Source organism: Drechmeria coniospora, chromosome 03, assembly GCF_001625195.1.
Source record: "Drechmeria coniospora strain ARSEF 6962 chromosome 03, whole genome shotgun sequence".
NCBI lineage: Eukaryota > Fungi > Ascomycota > Sordariomycetes > Hypocreales > Ophiocordycipitaceae > Drechmeria > Drechmeria coniospora.
The window spans coordinates 2037456-2058606 of record NC_054391.1 but is presented as its reverse complement, the minus strand read 5'-3'; the positions used below and the strand labels follow the sequence as shown (position 1 = coordinate 2058606).

General features: G+C 57.8%; 6 protein-coding genes across 6 annotated transcripts; 2 read left to right on the top strand and 4 right to left on the bottom strand.

Moving 5' to 3' along the window:
* Window positions 1-2346: 2346 nt before the first annotated feature.
* DCS_06432 (uncharacterized protein) lies at window positions 2347-4256 on the top strand (the record flags this gene model as incomplete). The annotated part of the gene is made up of 2 exons (XM_040803722.1): window positions 2347-2482; window positions 2551-4256. The coding sequence occupies 2 exons, from the start codon at window positions 2347-2349 to the stop codon at window positions 4254-4256; spliced, it is 1842 nt and encodes a 613-aa protein (XP_040653826.1).
* A 1341-nt stretch (window positions 4257-5597) lies between these two features.
* Window positions 5598-7268, bottom strand: DCS_06431 (drug resistance protein; the record flags this gene model as incomplete). The annotated part of the gene is made up of 1 exon (XM_040803721.1): window positions 5598-7268. One exon carries the CDS (start codon window positions 7266-7268, stop codon window positions 5598-5600), a length of 1671 nt encoding a protein of 556 aa, XP_040653825.1.
* Window positions 7269-8913: 1645 nt separating this feature from the next.
* Window positions 8914-9900, bottom strand: DCS_06430 (uncharacterized protein; the record flags this gene model as incomplete). The annotated part of the gene is made up of 1 exon (XM_040803720.1): window positions 8914-9900. The coding sequence occupies one exon, from the start codon at window positions 9898-9900 to the stop codon at window positions 8914-8916; it is 987 nt and encodes a 328-aa protein (XP_040653824.1).
* Window positions 9901-10408: 508 nt separating this feature from the next.
* Window positions 10409-12359, bottom strand: DCS_06429 (uncharacterized protein; the record flags this gene model as incomplete). The annotated part of the gene is made up of 4 exons (XM_040803719.1): window positions 10409-11329; window positions 11389-11558; window positions 11612-11712; window positions 11800-12359. 4 exons carry the CDS (start codon window positions 12357-12359, stop codon window positions 10409-10411), a joined length of 1752 nt encoding a protein of 583 aa, XP_040653823.1.
* A 4758-nt stretch (window positions 12360-17117) lies between these two features.
* On the top strand, window positions 17118-18037 carry DCS_06428 (uncharacterized protein; the record flags this gene model as incomplete). Its single annotated transcript, XM_040803718.1, has 2 exons — window positions 17118-17256; window positions 17325-18037. The coding sequence occupies 2 exons, from the start codon at window positions 17118-17120 to the stop codon at window positions 18035-18037; spliced, it is 852 nt and encodes a 283-aa protein (XP_040653822.1).
* A 1011-nt stretch (window positions 18038-19048) lies between these two features.
* DCS_06427 (uncharacterized protein) lies at window positions 19049-20902 on the bottom strand (the record flags this gene model as incomplete). The annotated part of the gene is made up of 5 exons (XM_040803717.1): window positions 19049-19765; window positions 19830-20056; window positions 20123-20257; window positions 20332-20620; window positions 20747-20902. 5 exons carry the CDS (start codon window positions 20900-20902, stop codon window positions 19049-19051), a joined length of 1524 nt encoding a protein of 507 aa, XP_040653821.1.
* Window positions 20903-21151: the final 249 nt, after the last annotated feature.

Genomic DNA, 21151 nt, shown 5'->3' with positions numbered 1-21151 from the left:
CGACTGATGAACAAAGTCTGGAATTGTGATTGTGGCGTTTGTTGCTCGCATTGTTTCTCGTTTGTTTCTCGTTTGTTTCTTGCTGCCGAAGTCGACGGAGTTCCATGAGGCAGCAGGCCCTGCTGACGATGTATGAAAGCTGGCAGCCCGCCTAATATTTAAAATATGTATTTATTTATATATTAATTAATTAATTAATTACTTTGGTTAGCACAAGGTGACGGTTACAACGGGCATGGGTCGGCACTTGTAAGTACTTAGGTGAGCAGGCGTGTCCGTACTGTATCTATGTACGTACGAGAACGAGACACTCAACGACGCCGTCAGCACATTTTTTTTTTACTCCGTATTGATGTGCGGAACAGACAATTATTTTTCCTCGGGCTAGTACAAATGGGGGTGTTGCTCGATGCTTTCGGTAATTGATTGGTACTGTACAAGGTACAAAGGTGTGCATCCCAGATACCTAGAGAGAACGTAGGCCAATGGCTCGACCTCGACATATCTGGAAGTCTAGGCAAGTATCAGGTGCAGTAAGAATAGGTACACTGGACACTGGACTCTTGTCCGCACGAGCGATCTGCCCCCCTCCAGCTTCATCCTCTCGCTCCCAGTAGCCACATGGAACCTGTCTCGTTGTCATTTCCGCATCGCCCCTACGACGAAGATTGCTCATGAAGACATCACCATCTGCGACGCCCTCGTACGGGTACATGTATGTCTTCGGACGACGGACTGCAGACGACAGAGTTTGCGAATCACTTGGTACTGCCTCGCCTAGCTGCGCCATGATCGACGAGGCTGTGTGGGTGGGCTGGTGAGGTCCCTTGTCATCATCTAACCAGTTCCCATCCCTCCTTGCCCCTTGGTCGCCCGAGCTTCAGCTTACGAGTCTCGTTGCGCCCAGATGTGCATGCTGTGCACCATGTATGCAAGTACTTGCTGCACTCGTGGACGCCTTGGTTCTTTCCGCTCCTCGCATGCATCGGCTTACCCGACGACCTGAACAGGTACAAACGAGAACGAGGGTCTGTCTTATCGTCGTTGGCACGAATGACGGATCACAATGACAGCCATGTACGGTATTCGCCATCGACACGGACTGTGACTGATTGGCCATTGCTCGCACGTACGTGCACCGGTGTGTGCAGGCAATCACCATGCTCGTCCATGGGACGACTTCGCCTTTGCCATGCAAACATGGCAAACGATACCCCGTGCACTAGGACCAAATCACGCCTGCTCATGTCTTGTTTCGGCCCAATTCCAAGACACCATGTCCGAGCCAGTCTTCTAGAAGGACGGCAGAAGGACGGACCAAAACCAAGGGGCGTCACCCGGGAGGGACGGGACCCGGGAGGGCGAGACCAGGGTCGTACCGCTGCAAATTTGCGCCTCCGTCATGCGACGCCATGATGCTTGCCTGTCCGCCCGTCGGTCCGTCACCTTTGGCACTGGAAACTCGTCCTTTGCTCGTACGAATACGGCACAGCATTCGCGTGCATGCGGCTTACACATGCGACCGGCGTCGCCATGGTCCAGTCGCGTTTCAGAACCCGTTGCGAACTCGAGACCTGCACCGAGTCTGCGGTGATAAAAATGCCACCTTTTGATGAAACGGCCCGTCGGTTGGGTCGGCTGTGGTGTGTCGTCGACAGGGATTCCCAGACACCCCGACGCCGGCAGGGGGGCCCTCCTGTCGAAGAGAGATGGAAGCAGAGAAGAAAAGGTTGGCTGAGTATTGCAGAGTTGTAATCACTTCCATCGTCTGCCCGCCCATCCGCCCCGTTCCGTCGCGCTCCCAGGTCCCCTTCCTCAACTCTGCACTACGCCACCTTGACGTTCACATTCGCATCCGCGTTCGAATTTACATGCAAGCATCCACGCATCTACGCACAACACATGTACACATACAAATCATTGACATCCACCTCTACATACGGATACAAGCACGAGCTGATCATTTCTCCAACGGCTCGGGAAAGAGGAGCCCCGTTGCTCGCTCCCGCTCTCCGGTTCCCGTCCAACCGTCCGTCAAACGCACGCCCATCCGACCTCTTCAAAACAGCAACCGGCCGAAAGCAAGGCTAGGCGCCGGATCATCATCCCCCCTTCTCCCACCGCACACGGTTGTATGAAGAACCGTCCACCCCCATCTTCGCATCCTGCTTTCTCGTTTCCCGTTCGCCGTCTCGCCTTTGTGCGCCGCGAGCGCCCTGAGACGAGAGTTGCCTTCTCGTTTGGTCTTTTTATCGACTCTCCATCTCTCGGACGGAGAGGAGACGGAGACGGACAACCCACCCACGACACTCCCGATCGTCAGGGGCCGTTCGTCATAGGATAGTCATGTACCACTACCGCCAAGCAGACGACGCCAACGTAAGACCGTTGACGGACGAGGATCACCGCCAGCTCCTCCTCCTCGTTCAGCGCTATGGCGTTCCCAGCCTCCTCTGCGCCCTCACCGGTTCACCCGACTCCTGTAAGAGAACGTCTCCTGCTGCGTCTGCCCCGTCGGTCCGACCTGTCCGGATGGCTAACAACTCCCAGCGGGAGCCTCGACCTTCTCGACTGCCACCCTTCTCAGCAATCCCAGCGCTCCGTCGCTGGCCTGGACAAGCTCGGAGGCGTCCCAGTGCCGATCCGACGGCGGCTCCATTCACACCCGGTGCACTTGGCCCGAGCCCGCGGCGGAGTGGAAGGCCGCCCGTCACGATCCGGAGACGACCAAGATGGCCGGACGCTCGTGGCTCGACTCGCCGGGGCCGGTTCCCTCTCCGCTGCCGCTGCCCCTCCCGCTGACCCTCGGCGACGTCACCTCGCGCCCATCTCCGCGGCTTGTGGCGCCGACGACGAAGAAGTACCAGTGCCCCATGTGCTTTCTCGACGCGAACCCCGTCGGATTCGGTCGCAAGAGCGACTTCAAGAAGCACCTGCACAACTTCCACGGTTCCGACGTCGTCTGGATCTGCCGCACCAAGGGCTGTCAACTTTCCTTCTCCACCGAGAGATCGTACAGCACGCACGCCAAGGAGGCTCACAGGATGCGCGCCCTGCCCAACAGCGTTGCCCGCACGGAGCTGTGTGCCCAGGTCGTCTTCGCCTGCGGCTTCGACGCCTGCAGAGAACGGCTGTTCGAGGCCCACGCTGCCGACGACGCCGCCGCCACCCGGGACAAGCTCTTTGAGCACATTGCCAAGCACTTCGAGGACGGCCTCGACGTCCGGCGTTGGGAGTACAACGTGCTCGTCCAGAATCTGATGCGCCAGACGCAGGTCAAGCACACCTGGAAGACGTGCATCTGGCCCAAGGAGAAGAGACAGCAGCTGTCGTGGTGCCCGCGGTCGTCCGGGGACTTGAGGCGCATGCTCAAGTGCCGCCACCTCGGCAACGACAACTCGACGCTCGTTCGACTCGCCTACATCCTCGGCACCGCACCCTTTACGGCGCCGTCGACGCCGCCGCCGCGCGAGATTGACGTGTACTTCCAGCTGCCCTACCGGAGCCTCTGCCTGATTGACACGGCTGGGCATTCCGCGACGAGCGCGAGCTCCCCCAAGGTCGAGGATGACGGCGCCTCAACATTTACCCTCACAAAGCGACGATCGAGCCGATCGAGCCTGACTCAATCCGTGTTCAGGCTGCCGAGCCGACAGGGGAAACGTGCGTCCAGGCCGCCCACGCCGACGGCAGCACCGGGGCCAACGGCGGCGCCGGCGCCAACGCAGGCGAGTGTCGTGGCCGGCGCCAACGGCGGACCTGGCATCGCCACTTCCCTCCACGGGATGAGCACCGTCGACAGTGGCGATACCGTCATGGCCGATGAGCCGTCGTCCGGGCCGCACCCAGGTACGCCGTTCCCGATCCCGAACGAGACGGCGTGGCCGACCGACGCGCCCAAGCTTGCGCCGGAAACGCCCCACGGGGTGCCGAAGCAGTGGGACGCGACTCCGTCCGGGGACGCGACCCTCGTGTACGCGATGCATAATGCCCTGCTCATGGAGCAGAATCCGCACCAGTCTTGGTGCCCGACCGATTCCCTCTACTCCTATTCTCCGCAAGCCGGCATGTCACCGGCCATCTACGACTACGCCATCAACCCGAGTCAGCTGCCGACGGTCCGGCCTGCAACGCCCGTACCGCACAAGCGACCAGCCTCGTGGGGACGGGTGATGAGCATGGAGAGTGCGCGGCCGGTCAAGAAGGCCGCGGCATGCCCACCCGAGATGCTGCACACGACAGTGCTGGGAACGTAACCCGGGTCCTGGCCTAGCTGTACGCATTGTCACTTCTCTTACGCCCCTTTCCGCGGGCATTTTCCACCGCCATCACGGCTGATGTCGCCATCGCCTAGGTCCGTCTGCCATTCTCTTCAGACATAGCTGACTGAAGGGGTCGACGTGTTTCATGGATTGATGTTCATTGTTCGCAACGCAGGGCTCACCGACTACTGTTTCTGGATTTGATAATACGACACGAGATGCAGCGTATATCTAGAGGATAGGAAGACGGGACTCAATAGTTTACTTAAGCGGTGAAGAGTACTAATTTCATGGACCTGTTTTTCGGCGCATTTTCCTATCCTTCCTATTGTTCGTTCTTGAAGGGGACCGAAGCGAATGGATTGGCCAGCCGATAGTCTCAGTCGCGCACATATGCACAAGGTTCTGGCGAGGCGTACAAGGGAGGATTCCTACATCCGCACGCTGCTCGACATGGCTTGGCTCGGTGAAGAGAGGGAATGGAGAGATGGAATGGACATGCGGGCGTCGAGGGGCGATCTGATGCTCTTGGGGCTTTCAACCGAAGCTTCCAACCGAATGATTGATTCGTTCGCAGTAGACGACGGTACATGATGATTTGCAGGGCAAATGAACACGACTTTTACATGGATGGATGTTTGCTAAACGCTGCGTTTTCGTTGACGGATGGCCAAGACGTACGTGCAATTGAGATGCTGCTGTTATTTCTATAGGGTAAGGTAAGAGTGTGCGGCTTGCACGGCTAGCTACGGACGGCGGACGATGTTGACGATGGCACGGGTCGGGCCACACTGGCACGTGCGATGTTGCCGTCCTTTCCTTCTTTGCATGGTAAATTCTTACGGGTGACGTTTTACTTTCTTGATTTTCTGGCCGTGAGCCTCAACACACCCAAAAGTTTCCGATTGCTGGGACTCGCTTGGCGGTGGAAGTCTTCCGGAGGAACCGTGACAGAGTTACTACATAAGAGACAATCGAAGGTCTCGCACAATGAAGTGGAGCGTCTTGAACCACGCCGTTCAGGGCATCGTTCTGTTCATGTGAAAACGCCGCCAAGCAGGCCTTTTACGCCCACTCCAAAGGGTCAGGCTCGGGATGAAGATGGTCTAGAACCCTGGACAAGTCGCGTACGTGTCCGGGGACACGACTGTCAGGTGCCGTAATTGCAGGACGTGAGGGACTTGACAAACATACGATGCGGGGTACTGGGTAAGCAGATTGGATGGGCACGGTGCGGAATGGAGCATATGAATCTATTATTATCTATTTTGTACGACCTCCCTGGCGGAGCATCGTGTCGGACGATGCATCACGGCATCTTGGCCTCCACCCGTGTCACGAGTCTTCGCTCTGCCGCTCGAGCTCGGCCTTTTCGTCGGCCGTCAGGGCCGCCTCTGCTTGGCCCATCTTGACGGTCACAGTCAACGCCAAGGAGACGACAGAGAGGGCGACGCCGGTCCAGAAACCGATCTGGTACTGGGTCCGGGGGTCCAACTCCCGTCCGTCGGCCTCGACCTTGGCCGAGACGGCGAGCTCAGCGATTCCCAACCAGAAGGCGATGCCGAGGTAGAGGAGGCTGTTGATGAGCCCTCCGGCGGCGGCCTGGTGGCGGCGCGGCATGGCGGTGGTGATGTAGACGTTGGTGACGTTAAAAGTGATGTCGACGCCGATGGTGCCGCCAAGCATGGCGGGGAAGATGTAGGCCCAGTACAGGAAGCTCGTCGACCCTTCCTCCGGCATGAGGGCAAAGAGGAGGGTCGAGAGAAGAAAGCCGAGGCAGGATATGACCATGAGGATGCGGTTGGGGACGAGATGGAGGATGAAGCCGCCGGTGATGGCGAGGATCATGCCGCCAACAGCCATGGGGGTGAACCAAGCGGCCGTGAGCATGGCGGACGCATGCATGACCGTCTCAATGTAGAAGCTGGCGTAGAAGAGGAAGAGGCCGAAGACGCCGTAGGAGCAGAAGAGGGCGCCCATGAGTCGCTTGAGGCCTCGCCGCTGGCGAAAGATTTCAGGCGAGAGCAGCGGTTGCTTCGCGACCCAGCCTTCGACGTACACGGCTGCGGCGAGGAAGATCAGGCCGGCGAGGAGAGAGAGGTAGACGTAGGGCGTCCGCCATCCGTCGGGCGCGTGGCCGCCGTCGGTGAAGGCGAAGACGACGAGGATGAGACCGGGGACGATGGTGACGACCCCCCACCAGTCCATGCTGACGTTCGGGTCGACCGCTCTCTCGGACCGAGGGATGGTCGTCAGTAGGGCGGCGAGGGCGATGGCGAAACCGACGGCGGCGCCGATCCAAAAGTACCACCGCCAGGTGAGGAAGGCGACGGCGAGGGCGCCGACGAAGATGCCGACGTAGAAGCCGAGGCAGGCAAAGGCACCGTAGATGGCGAAGACGAGGTTCTTACGCGGGCCCGGTCGGTACGTCTGGCTCAGGAGGGCGAGGCCGGCGGGGAGGAAGGCGGCGGGCCCGATGCCCTGCATGGCGCGGCAGAGGATGAGCATGATGGGGCTCGTGCTGAAGCCGGCGACGATGGACCAGAGGAGGAGCCAGGCGTGACCGGCGAGGAAGACGACGCGGCTGCCGTAGAGGTCACAGAGCCGGGCGCAGGGTTGGAGGAGGGCAGCGGTGGTGAGGTTCGTGACGCCGGCGGGCCAGGTGCGGGCGGCGATGGCGATGTCGAGGGCGTCGGCGAGGGGCGGCAGCACGATGCTGAATCCGCTGATGAAGTACTCGCTCAGCATCATGGAGAGGACGATGGTGGTGACGAAGCCGACCTCGGCGAGCCAGTGGGCGAAGAGGGGCGGACGCCGGCGACCGAGGTGGGCCAGATCGAGGGGAGAGGGAGCAGGAGGGGGAGCAGACTCTTGATCGCCTCCCTTGGCCTCCTCCCCTTTACCGGAGGAAGCATCGGCGGGGGAGCCGGTGCCGGTGCCGGTGCCGGTGCCGGAACGGGGGTCGGGACGGGAACCCGCATCCGCGCCACGCACGGAGGCTGTCATGGCGTGCGGAGGCGTGTCATCGACCGACTGAGGTGGCATCAACGTCCAGCAGCAAGAAGACGAAGATGAAGGAGAAGAAAGAGAGGGGCAGATCGGATGACGGATGGGGATGATCAGAGAGCATGAGAAAGGGGGGGGGGGGATCCGGGACCCAGCCTGGCGCGGTGTGCACAGATACAGGCCGAGGGGCAGCGACTCGCGCAAGGTTTTTATAGTTTAGCTAGCTGCTGGTGACCGGGCAGCGGGCGGGACCTGACAACATCGTGGCAGACGCAAGTGTAAAGTGTGCCAGCAGCTTGTAGTGTAATTACCAATCATCCAGGGCACGGTTGAGGGGAAAAGCATACAAGTGTTTTTTCAGCCATGTTGAGATCGAGACCGGTGCATGGATGACGAATCCTGGCCCCGTCGCATTTCATCTGCTTTACCGTAGTAGTTGGACGGAGTCGACGACGCGGCACCTTTCGGAACCGAGCCTGCGTCTTGGCTTCCGCATGGGGACGTTCCACGTTCAAGCACGGCGCCCGCCGAGGATCCACGGCCAGGTACAGTCGTAGGGAGCCCAGTCTAGAGGGCTCTGTGCCAGGCTGGCCGTCGCTCTCTCGTCGCTTGTTCATGAGGCTCAGTGGAAGATGGTTGGCCAATGGCTGGGACAATCCAGGGCCAGTGTGAGCAGCCTCCCGCCCCACCGGCCGTTCTGTGGGGCCGGCAGATGATGCTCGCAGCCCGGCCCGTCCGGCACTTGCGTCTTGGCTGCCTGTCTGGGCTTAGCGTCACCGAAGGGGGACCGTCCGCCGCCGCCCGGCACGGCGGTGTGCGTCGCGGTGAGAGGAAGGTGAGTAGAGGGTGAGAGGAAGGTGAGAGGAAGGTGAGAGGAAGGTGAGAGGAAGGTGAGAGGAAGGTGAGAGGAAGGCGCGAGTAAGGTAAAAGGAAGGTGCGAGGAAGATACGAGGAAGGTAGGAGGAGGCTGAGGGGATGGCGAGAAGGTGAGAGCAAGGTATGCGCAAGGTGAGAGACAGGTGGGAGATCGGTGGGAGATCGGTGGGAGATTGGTGAGCTAGTTCACCAGTTAATGCATACGAAGATGCACGCGAACAAGAAGGAATACAGCTGTGCGGCAGGTACATGCACGCGGCTGAGATGCGTTACGAGTAGGCACGCAGGACTATGCGTAGTGTGCGTGGGTATGAATTAGCCAAGGGCATCCATGATGAGGGAGGCGGTCAATGACTCATTCCACTCACCACTCATGATAGCCGGCATTACGTGCTTGAGATCTACAGCAACATACCACTAGTAGGACTGACGCATGCACATTCGGACTCGCCGCCATGCATCAGGAAGCACTGGAGAGAAAGAGAAGGTGATGCACAATCAACAATTCCATTCAGCCACTGTCTATCTTATCCATCGACGCATTGCCAAATTCACTGTCATGCCATTCAGTGGACCCCTCTCTACCATTCCTTTCATCCGCATGCCCTGTGATGTTCCCAAACGGGTGAGAGTTCGGACGTCCCCAAGCCGACGAGAGTTGGCGTGCTCCCAGGCCAGTAAAAGCAGATGTGCTCCCAGGCCAGGGAAAGTAGATCTGCTCCCAAGCCAGTGAGCGAGAGAATTCACATGGCCTGAAACCAGTGGATGCTCAAAGCAAGCCGGAAATTGGTCCATCTTGGCGCCTTCGCCTTGTGTCACCCCGCCCGCCATCGTCCTCTGTCACCCGTCGCCTCTTTGCTGCTGGGTACTGGATTGTTACTTCCAAAAAGCGTCTGCCGTCGACCGTCGTCGTCTCGCCCAAGACCACATCCGTCGTGCGTCCGTCTTCTACCTGAATCTTGATGTTGACCACCGACGGTTCCTGTTCGGTCGGTTGAACGACGGGCGCCATGACGTTGACCCCATCGTCATTATTGTTGACGGCTGAGAGCACATTGGCAGTGCCACCAACAGCCGCAGCCACAGCCGCAGCCTCGTTTGGAACAGAACCAAAAGTGTCACCTCGACGCTCGGAGATGGTAAATTCGTGCACAGAGTCTGCGGATGGTGACTTGATGGGGGCACTTTGAAGGTCTAGGAACTCGCCCTCGTCATACCAGTCCTCCAAGCTGGGAAGAACGACTTCGAGTTTTGATTTGGTATCCATTGATTCCAGGCGCTGATCGGGAACGTCGTCGCCATTGCCGGCTTGACCCACGCCCTGATGGGGTGTCGAGAAATCTGCCGTCGCCTCGACCAGTCGATGGAGGGCTTCTGCCGCTGGCCAAGGCGACGCACCATCGTGATCCGACAAATCCGAACCGTTCCCCTCCTTGCATTCATTCAAAGAGTGAGGCAGAGGGTACTCCAGTTCCGTCTCATCCGAGCCGTCCTCAAACACGTTGGGCGGGTACGCCCCGTGAGAAGAAATGTCGGTCCCGACGGACCCATATCCACCTGTTGGCCGCAGTCCACGGCCACACTCAGGGGCGCCGACGATATGGTCGCCAGGATCGGCTGCACCTCCGCGGTCCCTTTCGTTAGCTTTCTCTGCCGAGGACATGATTGGGTTCTGCATCGTCGGAACCGGGGTTTGAGGCAGCTTCCTGATATGCGACTGCAAATGAAGAGCTCGGGGACATCTCCAGAAAGACATGGAGAAATAGGAGCGGGAAGACTGAGCGTTGGGTAGAAGCTAGGGGGGTTTATAGGGAAATCACCAACGATCCCACAGCTAACCAAACACGTACTCTTGTTCGTTTCAAAGGTCATTCAACCCATTGTTCCGACCACTTCATGGCACGATTCGTGCCACCTTGTGCGTTGAACGGGATCAATGAGAGCTTCGTGAGGAAGCGAGAGCGCACGCACGGTGGGCGTGAAAGCAATGATTGTCAAGGCCGCTCATCATTGGCCCATTCAGCTATTCATCGATCGCACAGTTTGCGGAGACGGCCTGCACGCATTGTGATGGAACATCCATGCCCGATGACCTGTACGCTTTCACTCCCAAAATCGCTGTTGTCGTGTGTTCGTCATTGTAGGCCGCCGATTCATGCTTCTCATGTCACTTGGAAGCCATCATCGTCATCGGCATCGTCGTCATCGGCATCGTCGTTGTCGTAATTCGCCGCATCCGTTGATCGCAACCAACCAGACGTCGGTCAATCCCCTTCCGATACCGATTCATCGTCTCCTTCGCCGTCCAAAACTACCTCGTGGCCGTTCCCCTCGTGCATGCCCATGGCCGTGACGCAGCCCACCGCCGACAGGGCTGCAACGCCCCACCAACCCCATGCGACGACGCCGATGTCGAGACCGAAGCCGTACCATCGCGCCCCGATGACGGGACCGACGGTGCGGAAGCCCGCCGACACGCTCTGGCCGAGGCCGTGGATGGTGCCCAGCACACTCGGGTGAGGACTGCAGTTGTTGAGCAAAATGATGCTCGCCGGAAGGGTAAAGGTGCGTGCCGTCACCTGCAGCAGGAGCACCAAGATGATGCCGATCCAGATGAAGGGGCCTGCCGCCGGCTGAGGTGGCGTCGTCGACGAGGGGACTATGGACAGGTAGGGAGCGGCAAAGTAGGCAACGGGGAAGAGGAAGAGAAAGTATCGAAAGGAGCGCATGGTGCCGAGCCGTTGCTGGATCGGGGGGTAGAGCTTGACCTGGAGCAGCATGCCCAAGATGCCGAGGATCGAGGTGGCAAAGCCGACCGTCGACGCCGGCATGCCGAGGCCGCCGGTGAAGAGCAGCGGGAGGTGACGTCGCTGATGGCCGGATCCGTGGGCCGTGTAGCGCGGCGTCGACAGGAACAGGGCCCAGATATTGGCAAAGGCGCCGAGGTGAAAGTCGTAGAATGCGCTCGTGACGAGCGTGAACAGGACGTTGCGCGTCCAGATGCGGCGGAATGGAAGCCGGCCTGCAGCCTTGACCGCCACCTTTTCTTGCATGAGCTCCACGGGGCCAACGTCCCGGCGTGGAACTGGGTCATAGGCCACGACGGCCTGGCCAACCACGGCCTGCTTGATGCGGTTACCCAGATGCAGGCCGTAGTCAAACTTGCCTCGTCTCTCCTCGGACGTCTGCGGCCGTTGGTAAGCTTGCGTCGACGGATACGCCGAGCGGGTTCATCGCCACTCACCTCTCGGAGAAAGAGAAATACAAGGGCCGTGACGATGGTCAAGAGTGCGCAGTTGATGAGGCTCGGGAGCGCAAATGGGTAGTCGTGAATCCACTTGTAACCCAAGACGGCGTCAGCTCCGAAGAGGCCGGGGAGAGTCTTGGCCGGATCGGCGAGGATACCGCCCATGACTGTCCGTGTCAGCGACAAGCTCGTCTGAACCGAGTGGACGGCACGGCGTTACCTGGCCCCAGAATACCAGCCACGTTGAAGCTCATGGGGAGGAGGAGGAAGGCGCGCGACTGATACTTTTTCTCTCTCGTAATCTCGGCAATCATGGTGCGACTGGCAGATGTGGGCGTTGAGTTGATCGTCAGCCGGTGCCGACGGCGTCATCGTACCATGGACGACGGAGACTTGAAGAAGACTCACATGATGCCGACCGTCCCGTTGATGCCCCCCCCGAAAGCTCTCCAAAAGGCGGCCGCCCAGAAGGAGGTGGCGAATCCGTAGCCCAGACACGAAAAGGCGGTGCCCGCGAGCCCGACGACGAGCACCGACTTTCGGCCACACCAGGTTGCATCGGCGGCTTTCCCCCAGAGCATGGCGGTGACTACCTGGGCGCCGGTGAAGCACCCCTGCAACAGGCCTGCCTGCTGGGAGATGCGAGCGTCCGAGGCAGAATCGTCCATGGACTTGAGCTGATAGAAGACGTAGGCCTGCAGGGAGGCCACCTGCAGGAAGTCGACGAGGCGGCACAGGAAGAGGAGGAGCAGCTGGTCCTTGTGCGGCAGGGAAGCCCAGGAGACGACGGCACGTTCCCTCTCGCCTTGGCTGAGAACGGACGAGCCCATGCCCTGCATTTTCTGCAGCTCCCCATCCTCGGCAGGCTGCCAGCTGCCGCGCGAACCCGTGGTGCCATGCCGTGAGTGTTGTCTAGGGGTTTGGCCGGCCGAGTAGTCATTGTTGAGGGATCTGCTGTGCGAGGCCATCTCGGGAGGTTCTCTAAGAGGCGGCTGCCAGAGCAGTTGTCTGGTGGTTGGTGCTCTCAAACTCAAGGGGGGGGGGGGGCAACCGATAGCGTGAAAGAGCCAGGCAACGTCGATCGAAGTATTCCGTATTGTCGTCACAGAGGCTGGCTGGCTGGCTGGCTGGTGTTGTACAGTATTCTCGCCGTCACCTTCCTGCGTGCTCGGCGCACAGGATAGTCAGACGGGTGGCCCACCTCGGAGCGTTAGATAAAAAAAAGAAGCGAATTGAATGGTTGCTCTATTTTTGAAATCATTCGTAGGGGACGCCAAGCGACGAGGCAAGACAGGCCAAGCCGTAGGGGTGCAGTGTCTGTCCATCGAGACGCGTCCCTGGATTTGCGAGAAAGAAAAGCAAGGACGGCATACTTACTTGTACTCTTGCACGTGTACATAAATGGGTGCACATGTACTCCGTATGCAAGGAAGTAATGGAGCAATACATGTATTACTCCGTATACGGAGTTTCCTGCAATCCGTACTCCGTATTCCTTGTCTACGAACTGCGGGCAGTTCAGTTTGAGAAGGTGCTGCCTGCTCACGGTCATGACGTCGCTTGTGGACCCAATGGGTGCCAGGCTGGTGGGTTCGCGGGGTTCAGATAGTGAGCAGAGGGCGTGCAATTAAGCAAGTACGCGATAGCGGCGTACCTCGCACTCTGTAATACTCGTACTTACTGTACTCCGTGCCCGTACCTGTAACTATTATCACTCCGCACACTTAATGGACTTTAAGTGCGGGTCATCCGTCGTCCTCGTGCTGCCCATCTCGTATGGTACAGTAATAATACCCGTGCATTTCAACTACTTAGGTGTGGCTTGTACGGAGTACTCACCGGTATGATTTATAGATTTATAATCCCCTACAAATGCTCAGACCACACCGGCACCGTCCTCGTCGCTGTCGACATTGACGGGATGGAGGCACCATCCGCCATCCATCATGGATCGTACGTGGCCATGCACAACCAATTTCCGGACGTGGCTCGCGTCTTCGAAGATCAGTACGATATTTTGCTTCGTACGACAAGCCAGTATCATCACAACTAGGAAATCTCACTGCGCATTCAGAGCATGCGAAAACCTACCCTGTATTGAGTAGGGAGTACCAGGATTGCCGCGGGCAGGAGCCTTCAGGTCTGTTACCAATTGTCACAATTTCCATGGAAAAATAGCAGCAGCATTCAATATGCCTCATGTCTTGCTGCTCCAGTGCAGAATCGCTCGTCTGTCTACTCATGCCAACGCCTAGAACATTCCAGCTGCGCGCTGCCTATCCTAGAGAGCACGGTGAGCATGACGCGCGGTCAGGTTAGGGCATTGAATCTTGTATTCCATCTGATCTTGTCTTTGTGGCTTTTGAAAACCCATGCCACGAGCCCCCCCTAGGGTCCTGCCTGTTCTGCCGTACCGGTGGCATCCGAGTTCGCTCGCACGCATGGCCGGAGCGTCATCGGCACCTCTGCCGCAGGCGTGGCTTGGCGGGGAGAGGTTGGCAATCGGAAGTAGGGGTGCCGAAATCGATGCAACTGATCATTATCCTGGCTATGGAATAGTCCCCGGTGGCCTTCTTTTCTTCTTGGACCCAAAGCCTGGCCGTCATCGCTACGTGTACCCGCATCGGTAGAAGTGGATGAAGTTTGCATCTCCATTACGGCAAGGAGTACAGCAGGGTCCTACGTGAACAGAAGCAGATGCAGAGTGTTTGCGGCAACAATTGATCGCGATTCCGGCACGCCATCACAGAGCATCGATTCGGAGAGTCGTCGGATGGTCGTGAGTGCGCGCTGCTGTACTCCGTAGGTAGATGCGGTTACTTTACCAAGAGCTCGCTCGCCATTGCCTGTCACAGTATTGCCCCACTCCCGGTTGCTATTGGCGCACAGAAAGCCGCCGTGCTCGCAGTCTCGTTCCAAATACATTCGCATATTGTATTACCACGCAAGCACGTCCGTCAGTACTAGTTATTACATGGCGCGTAGAAAATTAGATTTGGCAGTTTGTTTTGGCATATGTTCAGCATTTGTGCTTGGCCATTGTCGGCGTCGTGATGCCGATGCTAGTCTTGGCATTGGCACAGGTATATGCGCATACGGTATACATGCACTTACTTACATGTATGTATTATTACTCCGTAGTTGCATGCGTATAAGCAAGTAGGCGTACAGTACTTGTATGGACTCCGTACTTTGCTTGTCTGTTGGTGTCAATGCGCAGTTGTCCAATGTGTTTTTCATGTTTTGCACTCCGCGCGCTGACAACCCGTGGGTTTCCCGTAACAGCGTCGGTACACCTACTCCGTACATGCAGGCACATGCACACGGATGCTGGTATTGAGTACTTGCTTGACTTACGGAGTGTGCGCACTGGCTCTGCAGGGCAAGCATCTAAATGTACCTAGAGGTGCCTAGTATTAGGTGCACAGTTGGCATCTGTACCTGGGCTCCATCCTTGGGGGTCACAAAGCAACAGAATCTTGAAGGCAAAAGAAATTTCTTGGCTGGAAAAAACAAGCACGGAACAGGGGCGGAGATTGGTTTTGCGAATTGGTCAAGCCACAAACGCTCGTTCCATCTTCCAATCGTCCCCTGAGCCATGTGGCGGTTCTTGGAGCTGAAGTACGGAGTAATAATAATACTTACTTGCCTGAGTACTTGTACACCCGCAAGGATAGCACGTGTCCATGTACCACCTACGAGCACGGAGTACTTACTCCAGAGTTCTCTGCGTCCAGTATTCCGTACATGCGCTGTACACCTACAACTAGTTGCACGTGGAAGCACTCTTGCATGTGCAGGATGTAAAGAATTTCGGATAGTAATTAACCACATAATTCCGTACATGCAAGTACAGTACATGTGTTAGATGGGCACGGGTCGATAGGGCCATGAACTACCATCTGACAGAGTACGGTTGCAATGAAGGTTTCATGTACATGTACATGTACAGTACCTCCATGCACACAATAGCAGGCCTAAGGAATTATTACTGTAGTACTCCGTACTGTACATATACTCCGTACGGAGTGCATGCTTCTCTCTCTCTGCACGGAGTGCGCCGTACTATGAGCAAATAAGTACTGTTCTTGTACTGTAGACGTCACCGATTATTTTCCATCGCCAAGTACCATTGATGTCACAACTACTTTGAACCAGACATGCCTTGCTCCATCGTACTCTTTGCGTCCGGGAGAACCCTGGAATGCATGTACTCCGTACGAAGTACATAGATGTGTTTCCAAGCAACGGGCTTTTCTTCCTATTCTATCGCAAGTATTTGATCTTTCGCAATATTACTGTGCAGTACATGTACACCTACATGTGCAAGCGCTTGCGCGTCTGAGACTCCTACTGCTACATACAGTCCGGTCAGTACCACATGGATATCATATGATGGAGGCAGTAATACCTGCAAAGCAACAAGCAAGCAAGTACTTGTACGGTATTACGGAGTATTTCGTGCTGTACTCCGTACTTAACAGTACGGATGGATACGTTTGACTGCTAGGAAATCAAGTACTTGTACTCCGTACTCCGTGCTTGTACACCTACCGTAACCAAGTACTGTACATTGGGTGCACAACCCCTGCCAGTACTTACCACACGGCCCGGGGTGCGATCCTGGAGAAGCAGGTACGACTGGGAGCTTCGCCGCCACGGGTGGGGCGTCGCCAGCCCAGCCCAAGCTCCACGCACTGATCACGCCTCACAAACGTCGTCCTAATCCTTCCTTCCATCCTTGGCTTGAACGGGAAAATGGATGGATGCCCCTATTTTGACAGTCGCTGGCATCTTGTCCCATCCCAACCCATCCTCTCGCCCGCTCCCTTTCGTGCTCTCACCCTCCCGCCGCTACGAAGTAATAATACTTACTAGGCATTGGAAACGCCGTCCACCATGATTCCTTGGCACCAATGATGCCATTGTCTGCCAGTGGGCGTCTTGGCGGCCTGACTCCTGCCGTCGTGGCCCTTTCTTTTGGTAGGTGCTTCGCTGAAACGGATTCACGTCCTTGGACCTATCCGTAATACTTACGTCCGGACTACCCTACGCGTAAGTGTAAGTACTTGCCTAGGCGTACGCGTGCTGCAGGTGTGCATGGCATTGCTTACACCTAGTTCTGGGTGTCTACGGAGTACGAGCTCAGATACGAGTCTTGCGCGGTACGAGGACGGCCATGATTCCCGCCGCTGACCGGGCCGGCCTTGTTTGAGATGCCTGCTCGTCGACGGACGTCGGCAAGTGTAAAGGGTCCTGGCGCAACTCCCAGCCTCTACTGCCCATTGATGCAGTACTTTCACTGGTTTAAACTCGTGCCGCCAAATCCCACCGAACAATCGAGGGCCCATTGGCTTTCTTGTTGCCTTGTGGCCGGCTAGCTCAAGGTCAGAGACCGTCTGCTTCGGCAAGCACCCTTCGATTGTGACGAGTTTTGACCGACCTGACAGCCCTCGTCTTTGCTTCCTCGCTGCCGGTGCCATCTCCAGGGACGCCGACGCCAGCTTCGCTTCTTTCTCACTCAAAGCGATCTCGGCTCCCACCCGTCCTAAAATCGTCTTGTGACAACTCGCTTCGCCATTCTTTTTGTTCTCCCTGGTTTTGCGCACGAGACTGTCGCTCGACTCGGTGGACATATTGATCGTACCGCCGCCTCTCTTTCGCCGTGGCCAGCTTGCCGTGCCTTTATTCTCCGTCGCCGAATCTCTTTTCCAGAATCTATCGACATGGCCTTCTCGTCGACGTACCGACCACGGCCGGTGACGGACATCTTCACGACCGACACCGACATCAACCGCCGCACATGCACCCGCGGGGTACCCATGAGAGTCCTCATCCTCGGTCTCGGCCGCACCGGCACTGCTTGTAGGTTGACACGCCTCGCCCAGAATCACTGCGCGCCTCGGCAGTCCATTGACAGAGATTTGCTCCAGCGATGCGATCGGCCCTCAAGCAGCTCGGCTACGTCGACACGTATCACATGATGAGCTGCTCCATAGAAAACCCCCCCGATGCCCTCATGTGGATGGACGCGCTGTGCGCCAAGTACGACGGTCAGGGCACCCCCTTCACGCGCGCGGACTGGGATCAGCTGCTCGGAAATGCGCAAGCTGTTTGCGACTGGCCAAGCATCGCCTTCGCCAAGGAGCTCATCGAGGCTTACCCCGAGGCTAAGGTGGTTCTGACGAACCGAGACGTCCACAGCTGGCACGCCTCGACGATGAGGACCGTCTACTGGCGCGTCACCGATCCCGAGCTGCGCTGGCTCTCGCACTTTGACTGGGCCGCTGCCATGTACTACCCGATGCTCAAGAAATTCTTCGACACCTTTTTCGAGGGCGACTTCCCCAACCGCGGCAAGGACGTCTTCCGCCGCCACTACGACGAGGTTCGCCGCCTCGTGCCCGAGGGGAATTTGCTCGAGTACAAGGTGACGGACGGCTGGGGACCGCTGTGCGACTTTCTCGGCCAGCCCATCCCCAAGGGAATCCCATTTCCAAACGTCAACGACAACTCGGACTTTGTTACGCGCTCGCGCCGGCGAAACCGCTGCCAGATGTACAACGTTGTGCTACGGTACGCCATGTGGCTGTTGATGCTGGCCCTGGCCATCGTCGCCCTGCGTCCGCTCATGGCCCTCGTGTAAGGCAACTGTTGACCAGCGGGCAGGCCACACCTCTGCCATGGTATTATTGGAGACGCCTGCCACCCTGCCGGCGATGCTGGGTAGCTCTTGATGGGACTTGCGCATGTATCCACGAAACAGTTTCGCCGGGTGTACAACTTCTTCCTTGTCAATCTTTTGTTGTTCCCTCTTTTCATCCTTGTTAGCCTATCGCCAATTGCATTCTCCGTCGACGCCTGCCATCAAGGAAAAGGCGTGTGGTGGGCCTGAACAGGAAGCGAAAGGTACCTGTCAGACTATGATGACTTGAGTTGGAACGCCGAGGCTGCGAATGAAGGAATCAGCAGGACGGGACAACATGCGTCGACGGAGGAAGCCGCAGAAGCACCTGGAAATGCGACCATGGCTCGCAGATGGTGCCGATTGTTTCCTGGAATGCCCGTTATCTGACCGCCTTCCCGCATGAAGCAGGTATTACTGTAGATGGTTCGGTGGGTCGGCATGGGCTCCTGTCAGCTAAGGTGCTCTTATGCAGTGCTCACGAAGCATGGTCGAGACTGCAACAGCAGAGTCGAATGTTGCTTTCCAACCCCAACGCCTTTGCGGCCAATGCCTGCGAGATGAATGGATGCGAATGCTACCGACGCTTCCCATCCCATGCCTTTTGCATCTCGTTGGAACACACTGGTCAACTAGACCGTGCCGTCAGGTCAGACCAAAGGGGAGTCGGGAATGCGATGACGTTGATTATTCTACAAATACCCTCATGTGAATGCAACATGCTCATGAACACACAGGTAAATCGGAGCCCGCCATCAGGTCAAACCAAAGAGGAGGCGAAAGGTCCGAAGAAGACGTTCAATGTTCTACATATGCTTGTACTCTGAATGTGAATGCAACATGCTCATCGAAATACAGATCAATCAGAGTGCGCCGTTTGGTCAGACAAGTGAGGAGGCGGGCGTTGCTAAGGCGCTCCATGTTCAACATATACTCCCCCATGTAAATGCAATATGCATGCTATCCAACTCATCAACCCATCGTCGCCTTATCCATCACCTGCTGCTGCTCTACTTGCTCTATTTGTTCGGCCTGCTCGGCATCGCGCGGCTGGTCCTTATCGCTGCGCTTGCCCAGCTGGGTCGTGTCCCAGCCCTGGCTCTCGAGGTACTCGCGGAATCGTCGGTCCTCGAGCGTGATGGTGTCCTGACAGATGTTGGGGATGAAGAGGAAAGCGATGAGGGCCGAGAGGAGGGCGAGACTGGATGCGACCCAGAAAGGATACTGGGCCGACTGCGTCTTGTTTCCACCGGCCTTTTGAATGTAGGGAAAGACCAAGGTGCCGATGAAGGCGCCGATCTTACCGACGGCCGCGGCGATGCCGTAATAGCGACCGCGAACGCCCGTCGCGCACGTCTTGGCGGCGAGGAGACCAATGTTGTTACCGGGCCCGAGCTCGCCAAGAGACATGAAGATGCCGTAGACGATGGCGAATGCGGCGATGTGCAGCTCGATCTTGTCGTACACGCCGGCCAGGATGTAACCCACGAGGGCCTGGGAGGTGACACCGAGGACGAGGGTGTACTTGGGGCCGATCCAGTCGCTGACGAAAGCGCCGATGAGGGTGCCGGGCAGGTAAAAGATGTTGATCACCGTGTTCCAGCCGAAGACGGTGGTGAGGGGGGCGTCGTCGCCGTAGATGCCGCTGAGGATGGACGACGAATAGATGCCGAAGGCGTACGAGCTGAACTGCAATCCAAGGACCGTCAGCGATCGTCGCGGCGAGGGATGGGTCCTCGTCGCCCAGACTCACGTTGTAGAGGAACCAGATGAGGCTGACGCAGAGCAAGCGTGGCCAGTAGAATTTGAGGACGAGCCAGTACGGCGTCTGCTTGGTCATGGCCTCCCTGGTGAAGCCTTCGGGCTCCCGGAGGCGCAGGCGCATGATGAATAGCGACAGGGGGAAGATGACGCCGATGCCGAGCGACGTGCGCCAGATGACGCTGTAGTTTGTGTCGTGGGTCGCGGCGGCGATGACATCTGCGGCGAAGGGCCGAGGTAAGCAAGCATCTTCAACCTTGAGGGTCGCACGAAGGGAGCACTTACAAGGAATGAAGGCGCCAAATACGAAGCCCAAGTCGATCATGGTGTTGGTGAAAAGAATGAACCAGCGGTTGCGGGTGCCCTTCTTAAGGTCTCCGGTCGACTCGGCGCAGCCGACGCTTCCGGCAGGATACTCGCCTGCAGTGGCGAGAGGTGAGTTTGAGGACCGACGGCGGACGGGTAGGGCAGAGGAGGGAGGGGGGTTGCCGCACCACCGATGCCGATGCCGACAAAGAAGCGCCAGGCGGCCAACATGTTGAACATGCCGACGGCGTCACCCTGGAAGTAGGAGCCCGTGGCGAGGGCGGTGAAGATGATGAGGATGACGGTGGAGAGCACGAGCGAGTTGTTGCGCGACCAGCGGTCCGAGGTGAAGCCGAAGACAACCTGGCCGATGACGGTGCCGGCAAAGGCGATGCCGGCTACATACTTGGCCGCCTCAGAGTTTGTGTATATCTCACGGTACTGCAACTTGAGAACGGTGTTGACGGAGCCGATGACCTGGAGGCGCGTCAGCACGGGCGCCAGAGGCATGCCGAGGTAACCACAAGCCGATGCATAGGCACGGGCCATGGCCACGACAACGGCTCGTGGAGAAGACTAGAGGCTGCTCGAGGAGACACTCACGTTGTTGATGTAGCCATCGGAGAAGAGTCCGGCGCCGCAGGCGAAGACGGGCAAGGCGGCCTCGAGAAAGGGCTTCTGACGACGCTCCTCGACGGCCACATCGACGGCCGCGTCGACGTCCTCCTCGGACTGGGTCGAGCGGCGGAAGAGGCCCATGATTGCGTTCGGGATTCGCCCCTTTGGAGTAACGATGGTTCGACGGGCGAAGGGGATACCTTGGGCGCACACCGGCGCTTTTCCGACGGGACGTGAGAAAGAAACAAAGCAGCAGAAGGACAAGTCTCCGGCCACGGTGCGAGGCCCAACTGGTGCGAGCGCAAGTATAAATAGGAAGCGTAGGGGGGGCACAGGGAAGTGCAGGGTCTCTGTATGACGACAGAGCAAAAACGGCGGCCTGGGGCGCCC